General features: G+C 39.3%; 1 protein-coding gene across 5 annotated transcripts in view; it reads right to left on the reverse strand.

The window, feature by feature from the left end:
* Window positions 1-2,376: 2,376 nt before the first annotated feature.
* Window positions 2,377-14,769, reverse strand: part of PARG (poly(ADP-ribose) glycohydrolase) — a 62,542-nt gene continuing 50,149 nt past the window's right edge. For 4 of the 5 annotated variants that reach the window (XM_059476580.1, XM_059476579.1, XM_059476578.1 and 1 more), the window contains exons 14-18: window positions 13,855-13,933; window positions 12,967-13,075; window positions 10,308-10,413; window positions 7,007-7,135; window positions 2,377-6,248 (exon numbers count right to left, since the gene is read on the reverse strand). In XM_059476580.1, coding sequence (XP_059332563.1) covers window positions 6,076-6,248; window positions 7,007-7,135; window positions 10,308-10,413; window positions 12,967-13,075; window positions 13,855-13,933 — 596 coding nt within the window. In that variant the 3' untranslated portion in view covers window positions 2,377-6,075. The remainder of the gene's footprint in view (window positions 6,249-7,006; window positions 7,136-10,307; window positions 10,414-12,966; window positions 13,076-13,854; window positions 13,934-14,769) is intronic. The other variant, XR_009418850.1, reaches the window with a different exon arrangement.

A 14,769-nucleotide genomic window follows, 5' to 3' on the forward strand; every position in this document is an offset into this window, starting at 1 on the left:
CCTTCCAGACAAAAACACCCACAATGCCTGTAACATTTAGCTAAGGTGTCAGAAATAATTAAGAAGTGATGGCATACAGATATATTAAAACAAACAGTTTTTAATTTGTCATTACTGCCTTCCTGCAAAAATAGCCTTGGAATCAAAGTTCAGGATTTGCATAGGGACAGTGATTAGATGCTAACATACATACAGATATCTTGGATCCAAACTGGTAACATCATGTATGGCACATTATTGTTTCTTGTTAACTATAAACATAGACTTTTAAAACAATTCGGCCTCACTGGTCCAGAGGTCCTTTTGCCCTTCGTATTTAGCAAATACAGCTTTTACCTGTGCAGAATCTCACTATGATAATATTAATTACAAAAGGAAGCAGCTGTAGTACGTATAAAAATTCCTATCATTTACAGAAGGCATCTCTAAAAAGCAAATAAAAAAGATGTTACTGAACTGGGCCTTCCAAGTGAAAACCACAGAGAGCAGAATAGACAAAGCCTCTGTGGTAAGCTCTGTACAGACAGAGTCCTTATCTGCATGTCACATGGATTTTTCAAGAGGAGATTTACACAAAACAATGTTTATCACTTGGGCAGAAGGAGGTGAGGCTTTTCAGTAACCTTTATCCAACCAGGCATACTCTTACTGTTTTACACCCAATGGAGCAATGCCTTCATTGTATTCCATTTCTTTAAAAATTTGAACATCAAAGTGGTTCTCTTAGCTATTCAACAATTAAAAATAAAGGGAAAATCCCCTCATCTTTAATATCACCTGTTCAATTTACTATTAATTAATGAATAAAAACCACAGGAAAAAAAAAATCAGCACAAGAACATGTCATTTTTAGGCACATCATCTGTGCAGTTTTCAGTACAGTCCATCAAAGAGAGAAGACAGCTGACTGCAAAAGGCTGAGGTGTGTGAACCGTGGACACAGAGAGCCAGCAAGCACAGCCAGTTCATCAAGACAGTGCAATCTCTCTAGGTTCCTGTCCCCTGCTTCCCAGATTTACAGCTGATGAGCTACATCAGCAATGATCCTCACCCCAGCAGTTTATGGCAGCTCCTTTAAAGCTTCTTCAATGTGTGTGCACGCACAGCACAGTGTGCACACACCCAGACACATCCCACAGTGTCACCAAGAGGACTTGGAACACACCAGTGCCTCCTTTAGCTGCAGACCAAGGGCCACTTAGCAGGAGCAGGCAATGAAAGCCTGTCTGACAGCTCAGCTCAGCACAAATTGATGGCATTGCTGTAATGGAGTTATCAGTGACAAATACCTCCTATGCAACTTCCAGGTCACACTCACTTAAGCAATGATAAATGAGCATGAAACACTGTTAGCACAAAACAAGATCATAAATACTCAATTCTAAGCTTAAAAAACCTAACCATTTGAGACAGCTGTTGCATCTTGCAGTCTCCATGATTTTATGGATGTTCTCACTCTTGTCACAGAGGTGCCACAAAACAGCAAAAGATAGCTTTAAGCACATATTAAAAAGAAAAAAAAATAAAAAGAAAGAAAAAACCCAAGTCATCCATCCAGAGCAAACATTGCATCACCCTACATTGGCTAATATACAATTACCTCAGTGAACCTGACAGAGTTTGTAACAGCTTTTGGAATCCCAAAGTCTGACATCCATCTGTCCATCCTTCTGTTATAGAAAGCTGCTGAGGATGAGAGGATGCAGACTGTGAAGGTAAACATGAAAAGTTGTGAAATTCAGGTGTCTGGAATTCCTTTGTCCAAACACTGATATAAGCAGGAAGACACTGGAGAAAACCAGGAGATGTCCATGGTGAAGCAGCCCTTGCACTTGTGCTTTATCCCCAGGGTTATCTCCACAGGCCATGGTTGCTTTTCAAGTGTATTCATGAGGGTATTTGCTGATTACAGTGAGATCAGGGACAGCTTGGGACAGACTGGCAGCTGCTCCTGCACTGCAGCAGCACAATGGGAGCACCTTCTGCCTCCCCTGCACCTGGGATTTCCAAGGTACAGCATGAAGGCATCAGCCCTTCCCTCCCTTCCCTCTTGTCACGCAACCAAAGCCCAGCACCCCCAGTTCACCCAGCCAAACACTGAGTGAAAATGGGGTCCCTTTGGCCACTTCCATGAGCAGAGTTACCTGGACACAGTGCAGGAAGCTCCCTGCTCAGCCACCTGCTCATTCCTGCTCCCCCAGACGTGTCTGTGAGTCACCATCTCTGCTTCCATTGCTGCTGTCTGATGGACAGAATCCTTTAGTATCAACACTGCAAACTTCAGAAGCACAGCTGCATATAAAACCTTAGGAGCAATCAAATTATATTTGTATCCTAATTTCCTGTGATGCTAAAAAATTAATCCTTAAAACAAGATTTTTGGAAAAGTTTGAAATGGTTTTATTTAGAAGGATTTCAGCCCCACTCTTACAAACCATAAAAACCCCTAGACAACATGTTAATTATTTACGTATTTTTAGGGTGTTATTTGCTTTTATTTAGTGACATTTCCTTCATGAATTTCAATGACTAATCCAACATTTACTTGCTTATCAAAAGCTTGGAAACATCAGAATATCTGCATATGGCCATAGACATGGATGAAACCTCACATCACACTCATACTGACACTCTTCCCATTTACAGTAGCTAATTGTGTTTTACAGTGCTGTGCAGACAGAAGCAACCACCACAATACTGTACAGGAAGAATAATTTCTCAGCTCTGTGTTATGTGTCAGTTTACTGCTAGAACTATCTGCAATTGTATGCCCTGTGCATTCAAATGTGCTGGAATTCTTCTGTCCTGGAAAGTATATTAAGTGACAAATTACACAACATGGCTTCAGTCAGAATTTTTTAATTGTATTCCTACAAAATTCTGTAAACATTAGCATACAGATCCAGAAAAATCAATACAATATAATGGTGCATAAACTGTAAGTTTAGAAGAATTTCAGGAACACTTTAACAGTTTATAAATTAATATATACAGTATTGGATACTCCTCATTGGATAAGGAAACATCAAAACTGAGCAATTTAGCTGCAAGAGCTGTAGAACAACAGAAGTGCTCAGACACCAAACTTGACCATGAGGCAACATTGCAATCGACATGACTGCCTGTTGTTGTTTCATATTAAGCATTCAATTCAGCTGCTAAAAAGTATAAAACAAAAGTTTTGGTAGGAAGTGAATTTTTATTGGAAATCATATAGCAAACATCCCTAAAATAATAAAAAATCCCAAACCTAGAATACTCCATCACCAGGTTTCTGAAAGGGTGAAGCTGAAGCTTCCTAGGCTGCACAAGGAGATCACTGGCATCTCCATTCCACACCACTTCCCCCAGAGCACCGAAGGCATTGCCAGCTAAAGGAAACATTTCAGGGAGTTTGGAAAGGGGGAGTGCTGGGTGGGGAGAAAAAGAAAGATGTAGAGCACTTATTGGGCTGACATGCAGCAATCTGGGCAGTTCAGCTCTTTACTGAATTAGAACATCATGGGAATGTAACACCACTGCTAACTAATTCTGGGCTATTTTGCTTTAAAAAAAAAAAAAACGAAACAACAACAAAGTAATTTTCAGCCTGCCTGTGATCAAAATCATATTCAAAGCATTCTTACAATGTTGCCCTTCACGAGATCAGGAACACACGATAGAATCCAGGATATATCACTCTTCAGACAACACATGAAATGAAAAAGAAGTTATTCTCCTTTGTTCCTGTCCATACAAGCATAATTCACTAGAGAAAAAGGTATGGTAAACATATCCTAATGAATGATCTCAAACAAAAGGCATTCTTTCCATATTAGAAAATGCTCAGTATCACTGGAACTACAGAGTGCATAAAAAGACTAGGATCATCCTGGAAGCACTGGACACTGCAAGAACTCTTTTAACTGCATACCTATAATATGATCATCAGAGAATCTCTCCAAAGTCAATTTTTTCTGTTTCTAGAGTTGAAGTAAAATTTCATTCCATCATATTTTGGTACATTTTTCATACCTGACCAATCACTTCTCACAATGACTACATTGCACTAAAGAAGTATTTATATATAATAAAGGGGAGGTCATTTCTAGCCATCTAAAGCTTTTTGTTGTATTTTTTTCCAGTTGTTTAGGAACAAATTCTGTTCATCTCTTCTATATGAGATCCTGAGTAGTAAGGTGAAAAAGGTTTGGCTGATAGCACCAGTTTTCCATCACTTGTCATAATTCCCAGGGTACATCTATCATCAGCAATGCATCTAGAAGCATTACCATACTTGAACCTAAATGCTCAAATAAGAGTCAATAAAACAGTTATTCCTATTGCCAGAATCTGAGCCAACACTGAAACACCAGGAGCAGGAGAAAAGATTTCTGCTAAATCTGAGGACACAGGTTGCAAACACAGAAAAAAGCCTGAAATTCTAGCCAAAATCTTTTTCTCAGAATGGGTGGGGGTGGAGAAAACTACACCTGGTGGGAAGAACAGGAAGAAACCTCTGTGTCCATCACTTCCCAAGTAAGTAACAGACCTGCAAGCTGCCCACTTAGAATTCATGCCAAGGTACAGCTCCCTGAAGGTATTTATAAATGACCCAGACTCCTTCCCATTGCTTCCCCCAGAGCAGATCAAGCAGTGAGTGATTTATTCTAAGCCAGACTGCCAACAGCTTCCAGCATTTAATTACCATGGTGTGTTTGAGGCTTGGAGAGTTTTATCTGACATAACTCAAAAGGATTCATTGATTAAGAAACGTAGGTCACTACATTTCCTGCTGCAGGTTTTACTTGTATTGCTAACTCATAATAGCAACTATGACAAACAATAAAAATCTAACACAGAAGAGGTTAAACTTAGGAATCTGGGCTGAAACAATCTGGGCTTAAATACAGAAAAAAGTCTCACTGGATTTGCCCTGTACATAGACCTGAAGAAGTTTTATCACAGATGTATCTGCAGTTTTGTGTAAACTATTAATGTACTACAGCAACACTAGTTTGGTATTCACAGATAGTAAAAGCACAGGTTTTAAAATGTTTTGCCAACACTTCACTGTTATTCCCATGTCTAAAATGACACAGGCAGAAATCCCTAACAAGACCTCATGTTCTTATCTGTAACCAACAGACTTTCCTCCCACTGATATGTGATTTGTTTCCTCACTCACATATCCCATGGGGATCTTACATTCACACATATGCATACTGAGAGGAGAACTGATATGACAATATGAACATAACTAGCAGACCTTAACTCAAATATTGTCAGAAGCAGTGAACCTTGAGAAACTTCCAATAGACTAAAACCTTGTTCAATGTGGTAACAGATAGCACCAATAAAATGGTATTGAAGAGTTTCATGTGAAAATCTTTCCTTCTGCTTCCAGCTTTGGTCACATTTCTCATTTTTCCATGCTTATTGTTCTTTCTCTACTTCTTTATGCTAACTTTTATGTCTAATTTGGTAAAGACCATGCAGTTGTGAAATGCATTCTTGACTGCCCCAGAACTTTTCAATTTTTAACAATTTTTTTAAAAAAATTAATTAGACCCAGGATATTTTAAGTCAAAAGAAGGAAAACTTTGGTAACAACACCAATGGTACCTTGACACTCCTAAGGATTATGACAATTTTCAGTAAGAACAATCATTAAAATGCTTCTCTCTAACATCATCCGGGGAGTTCCATGGCTGTCTGTACTCCAGCTGTAAGCCTCCATGAGAAATCTACATAAGAGCTCTGAAAAATAAAGGCAAAGGAGTACAGGGAAATCTGAAGGTTTTTAGCAATCTCAAGGGAAATGTACCAAAATATTCTACTTAACAAGATATAATGCAAACCAGACTTACCAAAGAATTTTTCTCTGTACACACATGAACAAGGTTTTCATGTATCAAACCATCAAACAAATAAATCTCATCTCTCAAAGGTGTTTGTGGGGTTTTTTGTTTGGGTGTTATACATAACTACCAATGCAGTCAATATAAATTAAGCCAGCTCATTCATTATGTCCAGCAATTCACACAATATACCAGTGGGAGGAGAGAAACATTATTCTGATCAAATACATTTACTTTAATCTTCAAAACACAACCCTTTTTCTTCATCCTCCTCCTCATCATCAGTAGAATGTGCATAGGACTCAAGGGTGTTGTATATGAAAGAGTACAGCTTGACATCTGGTCCTGAAGTAGAACAGTTTCTGCATTGTTCATTGTAGTATCTCAGCAACAGCCTATAAATGTCCCCTTCAAAAACCAAAAAGAAGTCATTAAACACCATGTGAGAACATGCCAAATGAGCAATGTATGATTGCAAAGGAGGGCTAGAAATGCACATGCACACTGAGACAGTGGCTAGGAGCATCTCTAAATGAGCAGTGACAGAGGAGGCAGAAGACTGTGTAAATGGGAATGTCTGCAGGTTGTTCAGAAGATAGGATGGGCTCCCTCAACTTCCTGCACAATCTATCCTAACATTAAGCTTGAATACATATTACTTACAAATGTATTGCCAATTACCCGGCTTTGTGCTTCTGGGCCAGAAATTAAAAGACACATAAAAATTACAATAGGGCAATGGATACACTGCTTTTCTTGTATTGCAACTGAATAACACATCAGACCACATCCTGCAGGATCAAGAGAGAGCCACTAGAAGACAAACCTGTATCAAGAATGCCTAGGCAGCTTTTCCCTTTTCAAAGATTTACTGAGTTATATCAAAAGCTTTTGCAAATCTTCTACCTACCACATTACCTCTACTTTTCAAATTCTCAGCATTACTCCTAAGTGAATCAGAAAAGCATCTAGAAGTCTTCTAACTGATTAGCACTGTGCAGTAGATCCCAAATCAGAAGAGTTCCCCATTCTGGGAACAGCTACAAACAAACTGAGACTCATTTCCTTGTGTTCAGCACTTAGTGATAAGAATGCATATTGGAAAATTTCTACTTAGAGAGATGGTCATATCTCTATTGTGCACACAGAGATTTCTTTTTGCTCACCAATAGTTTGGCCCTTCTCACAGAGAAAAGTATGCATGCTGTAAATGTCCCGCATCAGCTCCACATCTCCAAAGGTAAAATACACAATATCACGTCCAGCCTCTGCAGCTGCCAGTATCTGAATTAAGGCTGAAACAAGGAAAAAAGATTACACATGAACACAGGATAAAACAATTTACTGAAGGAAAAAACACAACTTAAGTTCACAGCAAGCAACCATAGCACCCATATCCACGTGGATGTTGCAAAGCACTACAAACAATGGGTTGGTAAATATTAGTTCCATTTTTAAAATAAAGAATGCTGGGCACTGCAGGTCAAGAGTGTTGGAGCATTCTGCTAGAGCTGTTAGTGACATCCACCCTTACTTCCAGATAAACAATGTGCTTAAAACTGAGGGGTTTATTTTGGTCCATGTCTGCCCCCAAGCAACATGCAGCCATTAATTTTCCAATAAATACCTGTGGTAGCATAAGGCAACAGAGCAGCCCCTCCCATTCTGGTATGAGCTGCCCATACAGCCACAGACAGTGGGGTAAAAAGCATCCATGAGCACTTGGCAATTTCCATTCTGTGCCACCTGTAAGAAGGAATGGAGCCAATCCTTCCACTAGGTAAGCTATGCAAAGTGAAAGCTGACCCAACTTTTAGCTCCAAGAAAATAACTATGGTCTGCAGCCTGTTCCTGCATAATTTCAGGTGTCCACCACACCTACAATAGAAGTAAGCAGCAAGGAATAGAATGGCTTCCTCTGACCTGTGAGGGGTGATGTCAGCAATGCTGACATGTTACTTAACTTCCAGCTTTCTGTCAAACTCATTGGCCCAAGCTGCATCCCAAGTTCTGCCAACAGCTAACATTACAATATAGACAGACTTTGTTCCTCTACATGCAAAAGAAAAAAAATGTTTCCTCTCTTGGGAACAGTTTTTTGAAGATTCACCTTGAGAAATCACCTGTATCAGTAGTGCTGCTGAGCAAGCTAATGACTCACTGCAATTGGAGCAAGTAGCTCTGGTCCATTTCTCAGCCAGCTCCTGATTTTTCTGCAGCTCTCTGGTGCTCATCAGACATCATTGTGCCAATTCCATTCACCAAACTGGCAGAAAATTATGGATGCAGAATAAAAGCTAATTGTTTTCTGCTAGAACAGCAGTTGAATTGGCAGAGTGAAAGGTTTGCCAAGAATCAGAGCTGAGGCAAGGGAGGGCACCAGACCACAGAGCCAGGAACAACAAAAGGGGAGAAGAAAACCAGGGCCCTTTTAGGCAGCACCAAACTTAGAAGAGTGCAGCTTTTCCATCAGCCAGCACTGCCAGGCCTGAGTGCCACAGAGGCATGCAATCAATCACACGCTCATTTCAGGGAACTACAACAGTCCTAACCAATGGAACCCAGCAGCTATTTCATCTGCTGCAGCCTGTCTCCTTCAGAGCCTGTTGGTGCAGCTCTGATATTAATTCCTCCTTTTTCTACCCAGTAAGTAGAGTTAATTAAAATGTGATTAATATTGTCTTTGTAAAGATTAATTTTAAATAAAACTGTGAAACTGTGTACATAGTGCATTACCACCTGCTAGTGGAAGCTAAATAGAAAGCTGTTCACAGCTCAGCTCAATAATCTTTCACATTTTTAAACAGAGACCTATTAAAACACTGCATTCCTCAACAAAAAAAAACTTCCTCTTGTAAACCCTTAGCCAAAATTATAAATTACATGATTCACATGTGAAATTAATCTCAATCTGGGAATGATATTTTAATTAAACCACTGAACCAGCTGTGGATTTAGTAAAGCTTCAGTAGTTTAGCTTTTAAAGAGTCTAATTAACTAGCTTGCATAGGGGAACAGAACCTAATGAATCTTATTATTCATTCCAAACTGCAGTTTCACTTTACAAGATGTTAAAAATATCCTAGTGCTTATTTTGAATTGCTATAGATCTTATGAAACAAGGATCAAAATTTCTGTCAAGAATCAGACTTCACAAATCTTCTGGACACTAATGATACACAATACCATGGGAAATTTCCATGCTACTGGTACAGAAAGAAGCATCACAGGAAGAGCAACAGAGCCTGTGGTACTGGGGTCTGGAGGGATCTGAGCTCTCTTGGCCCTTGCACCCAGCTGATGTGATCCCACTTAACTTCTGGACTTGCACCTGGAGCAATGGCTGTACTGACATCCTCTTTCTACTTTAAAAAAAACATACATGGGATATCACAGTTCAGATCCAAGATCTTATGCAGATTGAAGTACTTGTTAAACTTTCCTAACATAAATCAAGTATGCTCAGATCCTACAGTAAATACTAGTCCTGATATTGATAAGATATGCATTTGGCAGCCTATTTTGTCTAATGGATATCAAAAAACAACTGCCAGGAACTCAATGAGCATTGAGAAAAAAATAGATACCTTATGAATTAAGCACATTAGAAAAGAAATGAAACTGGTAGCCTGATGACGGTCTCACTGTAGCTACCTAAAGCTGTTCTGAAAAGCAAATTTTAAATACTCTTCAAATGCTTGGAAACAACAAAGAAATGTAAATTTCTATTTAGAATTATATGAACCAGGATATGAATTTATATGTCACTATCCATCAGTTCTTGAATTGATGGAAAAGGTTTTAAATGAATGTAGGCATATGATATCTGCTGCATTACAAATACTCTAATTAAATATAAAAGAACATGAGAAAGTGAGTGATATAGCAGGCAAGTCAGGAGAGAAAGCAGCATGACTGAGTGACTGGAAACCTCTTTGGCATACAGCAATATATTAAGGGGTAAAACTAAACATTAACCATTGCCAGCAAATTTGTGAAGCCTTGCAAATTACCAGGTACTTTAAACAGCTTTGCAGAGATATGAATTTCAGGCAGAATCTGAAAAGACTGCTGCAGAAAGGTCAGCTGATTTATATGACTGACAACTGCAATGAACATATTCTGTGAACTAAAGCTGCATATTTGTGTTTTGGAAGGTTGCAGTGCTACAAGTCCTTGCAAACCCAGCATTTCACCATCATGTGCTTGAACCAAACTTTAAACTGAAAATAGTATAACAGTCTACAGCACAAAGAATAAAGTGGAATGCTCTTTTATTGTTGAAGGCCACATTACTCACAGTCTAAAGATCAGCACTAATGTACCAATTCTATAGAATGCCATTTCTTGGCAAACATGTACTAATTAGAACAAAAGCAAAAAATGTACTTGAACAAAAACACATGGCCCAGGACCAAAATGTCAGTGATTTGATTAATCTGACCATTAAGAAATGCTATGGTTTACCTTTTAATCGGGAGTCCCCTCCAAAGGCACCACATCCCCAGTTTCCTGTGGCTATTGCAGAGAGATGCTGAGGTGGAACGTTGGGTCGAGAGAAGCCACAGTAGGCCTGCATGCACACAAGAGTCACAGATGGATCTGAGAGGCAGCCTGCTGCAATACTTCCAAACAATAAAATGATAACAAAACCCAGCATTGTCTTCTAGCAATATCAAATTCAAACTACTTCAATACAGTCTTCCTTTAAATTCAACATCAATAACAAAAAAATTAAGATGGGAAGACTTTTGCCTTCTTTGGACCCAAGTTAAAAATTAAGATACAGGTCCTGAGTCCCAGGCATTTCATTACAGCTACAGGAACCTTTTCAGGATAAAGACTTAAAATTTTTCTTAAATACCAATCAGTCCTCATAAAAAAACATCAGCCAAACCAACATATCTTATAAACATTGCAGTGATTTACCATAGTTTATTTTTAAAATCCAAACTAAATCAATACACTGAAAATTGTAGGCAGATCATAAATTCACTGATATAGGTAATTAGAATTTTGTACTAAGGTATCAGTGAGGTTCACAAACTGTACTTAAATGTCTTTTTAGGGCTAATTTCATTACCAACCATGAAGAAACAAGCTGATGAATATTACCTTAGTCAAGACGCTAAGGTTTCACAACTAATTTAAATTAGTCCTTCAGCATTGTACATCATTTCAAGGTATATATCCTTTCCAGCTGAGAATTAGGGCAGTGTGTTCCTATGTTTGAATTTATTTAAAATACATCCTATAATATTCTATACCCTCCATACTGCAGAAAGAAGGAGAGTTTAACAATAACAGCATTGAGCTCTTATATTCTACACCCAAGCTCACTGCATTTGTAAATGCAGAATCACACTAAGGAAGCTCATCAGCACGTTTTGATCCCAAAAATTGGCCCACTAGCAGAGTATAACTGAATTAGCATTCCTGTACTCCACTGCCCAATAAAAACAGCACTGCCTCTGCTAGAACAGGCCACACACCTCTCACTACCCAAGCCTTACACTGGTCATGCAAGGCTCTAATTCTGGCCCATTGACTTTGTTATTAACTTAGGAGAATCTGCTTTGTGAACTGGAGACTGATTCCAGACACAGCACGTCAGCAGATAAAATGTGTGCATGGGATAACAGCAAAGGCCTTGAAAAGTTAAGGTCCCACAACCACAAACAGCTCACTGGTGGCAATTACTAGTCCCTGTCAAAGTACAACCTTAAAAGCTGGGAAAAGACTGCTTTGGCTTCAACAAAAGAGCAGCAGCAAAACAAGAAGGAAAACAAGTGACAGAAAAACCTTGGGTATGCAGATGATAAAGCACCTGCCACAGCTTGGGAAAGCAACCCAATGTTCCCAAACATTACATTTGGGAATCCATGGCAGACACCAAGGACTGGAAAACATCTCAAATATCTTACTTAAGGAGTAGATGCCAAATTAGGGATAGCAGAGGACAGAAAAAAATTATGTCCACCACAGTTCCAGCTTCCCTTATCAAAGAGCTCTTCAGCTTGGGAACTTTGATGTGTGAGATTATCAAGGACCACAGTCACTGCAAAATGCAGTTTTTACACAGCTGACTCAGAGCAGAGTCAAGGTCTGAGAACTTTGAATTAATAATGATAATGATTAATAATGTGCATGAATTATTGGTAGGAAGCATGCAAGTTTTGAATGTCAGCCCAGAAGCTTTGTTTAAAGGATTAAAACTGGCCTGCATTGTCAGTCTTCTTGGAGACTGTAAGCTCTGACTGGCATGAATGCACACATATGTGGTTACAACAGCCCTTACAGTTATTGTGAAAATAAAGGGGATTTATGAACAGCTGGATCCAATCTCAAGAAAACATCAAGATAGGAAAAGGTAAACTCCCAGGCAGTATGTCAGTACCCCAAGAGCAAAGAAGAAAGGTGGAAGAAAAGCAAGTGGGACCATATTTATGAATGGCCCCACCTTGACTGCACAGCTGAGTAGGATTCAACAGCACAAATCATAGGGAAAGAACTTAGACTCATAATTTAGAATCATAGAATAGCTTGAGTTGGAAGGGACCTCAAAGATTGCCTCATTCCAACCTGCCTGCCATGGGCTGGGATGCCATTCACTAGCCCAGGTTGTTCAGGGCCCCATCCAACCTGGGATGGAACACTACCAGGGATGGGGCATCCACAGGCTCCCTTGGCAACCTGTTCCAGTGCCTCACCATCCTCACAGTAAGGAATTTCTTCCTAATACCTAATTTAAACCTGTCCTCTGTCAGTTTAAAACCACTGGCCCTTGTACTGTCACTATCTGCCCATATTAAAAGTCCCTCCCTGAAGCCTTCTCTTGTCCATGATGAACAACCCCAACTCTCACCCTTTGGAAGCAGGACAGGAAAGAATTAACAAAATGTATATCCAGGTTTCATTTATGTTTTTGAAAGTTGTATAAAATATACTTTTGAACATCAAAGGACAAGAAACACATTTGACAATCTTTTGCTTTAACATTGGACAGCAAATCCCTGTCATATGAGACACAACTAAGCAAGAACTTCCTTAGATAGAGACAGTAACAAAAATATTTGAAAAAGGTCTATAAACATTAGACTGCAGGCTGTTGTAAGAAGTTACTGGCCTTGTTGAGCTCTCTTCTAATTTTATCTGGACCAAATTGATCAAGGAAACGTCTGAAGTGAAATGCATCTATAGCAACAATTTCAGTGTAGCGTCGTTGCCATTCATCCCTAAAATTGGAGAGGGGAGAAAAGTAGATGACATTAGTTGTTTAATATCAGCTATATAACCCCAATTCAAAACGAGCAATTCCCTTCTCTGTTAGAAAAAGCTGAAAAGGTGAACTCAACAGATAATGGAACTTTTTCTTTGTGGGTTGGGAATGAAAGCAGCATCAGAAATGAGACAGGCTTCCCCATAAATTCAGAAATATCCCAGCTAGACTTTGAGCATGAACGTGAAACAAATCTAATTACACAGCACTATTTATCAAGTATGTAAGAACATTGCAAGGTCAGTATTTCTCTGTCTTCCTCCAACATTTAAATGAGAGTACACTGTGTATGTTTCTATACCAAATGAGTAATTTTCTGTATATACTCTAATGACATTGCTGGAGAAATAAATTCAAGAGCTCACAGCCTTCTACTCAGATTCATGGTATTGATTCTTATTTTACCACACATCCGCTGCACTGTGGCATCTGAGGTATCATTATCACATTTCTTGTGACATTGCAAACCATAGTTCAGTCAGTATCTTAGCAAAAATGTGCATTAAATACATATATCTCTAAACTGTAAAACATGTTAATCTAAGAACCAACATAAGGGCAGGTACCACTTATTAGTATGGCATTACTAATGTGACACAACTTTCTTAGCTTGTTGGCTCTGCTGAAGAGAACCACATCAACCAAACATCCTACCAAGGCAAATGCTAGGAAAAACTTTTCAAATTTCTAACATTTCTTTCTTCCTTCACTTAAAATACTTAAGTGGAACTTTACCTAGGGGTCTTATCTTCGTGGCTCCTTGCCCAGCGGTAAGTCTCTGCATAGCCTGTGTACTCACTGTACTGCTCAGTACCTGAAACAAATTATTTTCCAGATTACATACAAAATATGTACATTTTCTTTTCACTTGGCAAATCTTTGATAGGAATCACTGCTTCTCCAAATGAACACACAGCTCTCAGAAGCAATGGGAAACAGAGAATTTGTATTTGCACCACAAATACAAGATTTGCTTGTAAAGCTCCCTTCCCACAAGTGATGAGCAGCACCACCACAGAACATTACAAGTGCAGACCTACATATGCTGCCCAGTATATAATGAGAACTGGTCAGCACCAACAAACTACTTCTGTACAAGCACAAAGACCCAAAAAACCACAGCCTGGAATGTACTTGGCTGCTCTTGAAAAGGTCCAGAAGGGGATCTTGGCAAGTATTAAAGGCTGTCAGAAAGCAGCTCCTTAAGGTCACCAGTAATTTTAGCTACTGTGCTCTGCTATACCAAATCCTTTTCAAAGGTCTATCCCAAGACAGAGTGTATCTTAACTGAGAACAGGGATCATAACCTTTCTAAAAGGTTGCCTTTCACCTCATTTTATAGAGCTTCAGGACCTTGCTTCAAAACCGGGGCGTTGCACAAATGCTTCAGAGAAATACTCCTCAAGTAATGCCCCAGCAAAATCACACCTTTTCCCCATTCTGAGCTCACAGCCGCTGAGTTTCAGAAGCAATCACAGAATCCTAAGATGGGTTGGAAGGGACCCCCAAGGATCATGAGCCCAACTCTTCAGTGAACTCATGGCCTAGGCATTGTTGGCACCATGCTCTGAGCAGCTGAGCTGACTGGTTTGGAGCTTCATGCAGGTATAGTTTGGCACAATTACAAACAGTAAGAGTAAGAAGAGAACT

The sequence above is a fragment of the Ammospiza nelsoni genome, chromosome 8 (genome assembly GCF_027579445.1).
Source record: "Ammospiza nelsoni isolate bAmmNel1 chromosome 8, bAmmNel1.pri, whole genome shotgun sequence".
In the NCBI taxonomy this organism is placed as follows: domain Eukaryota; kingdom Metazoa; phylum Chordata; class Aves; order Passeriformes; family Passerellidae; genus Ammospiza; species Ammospiza nelsoni.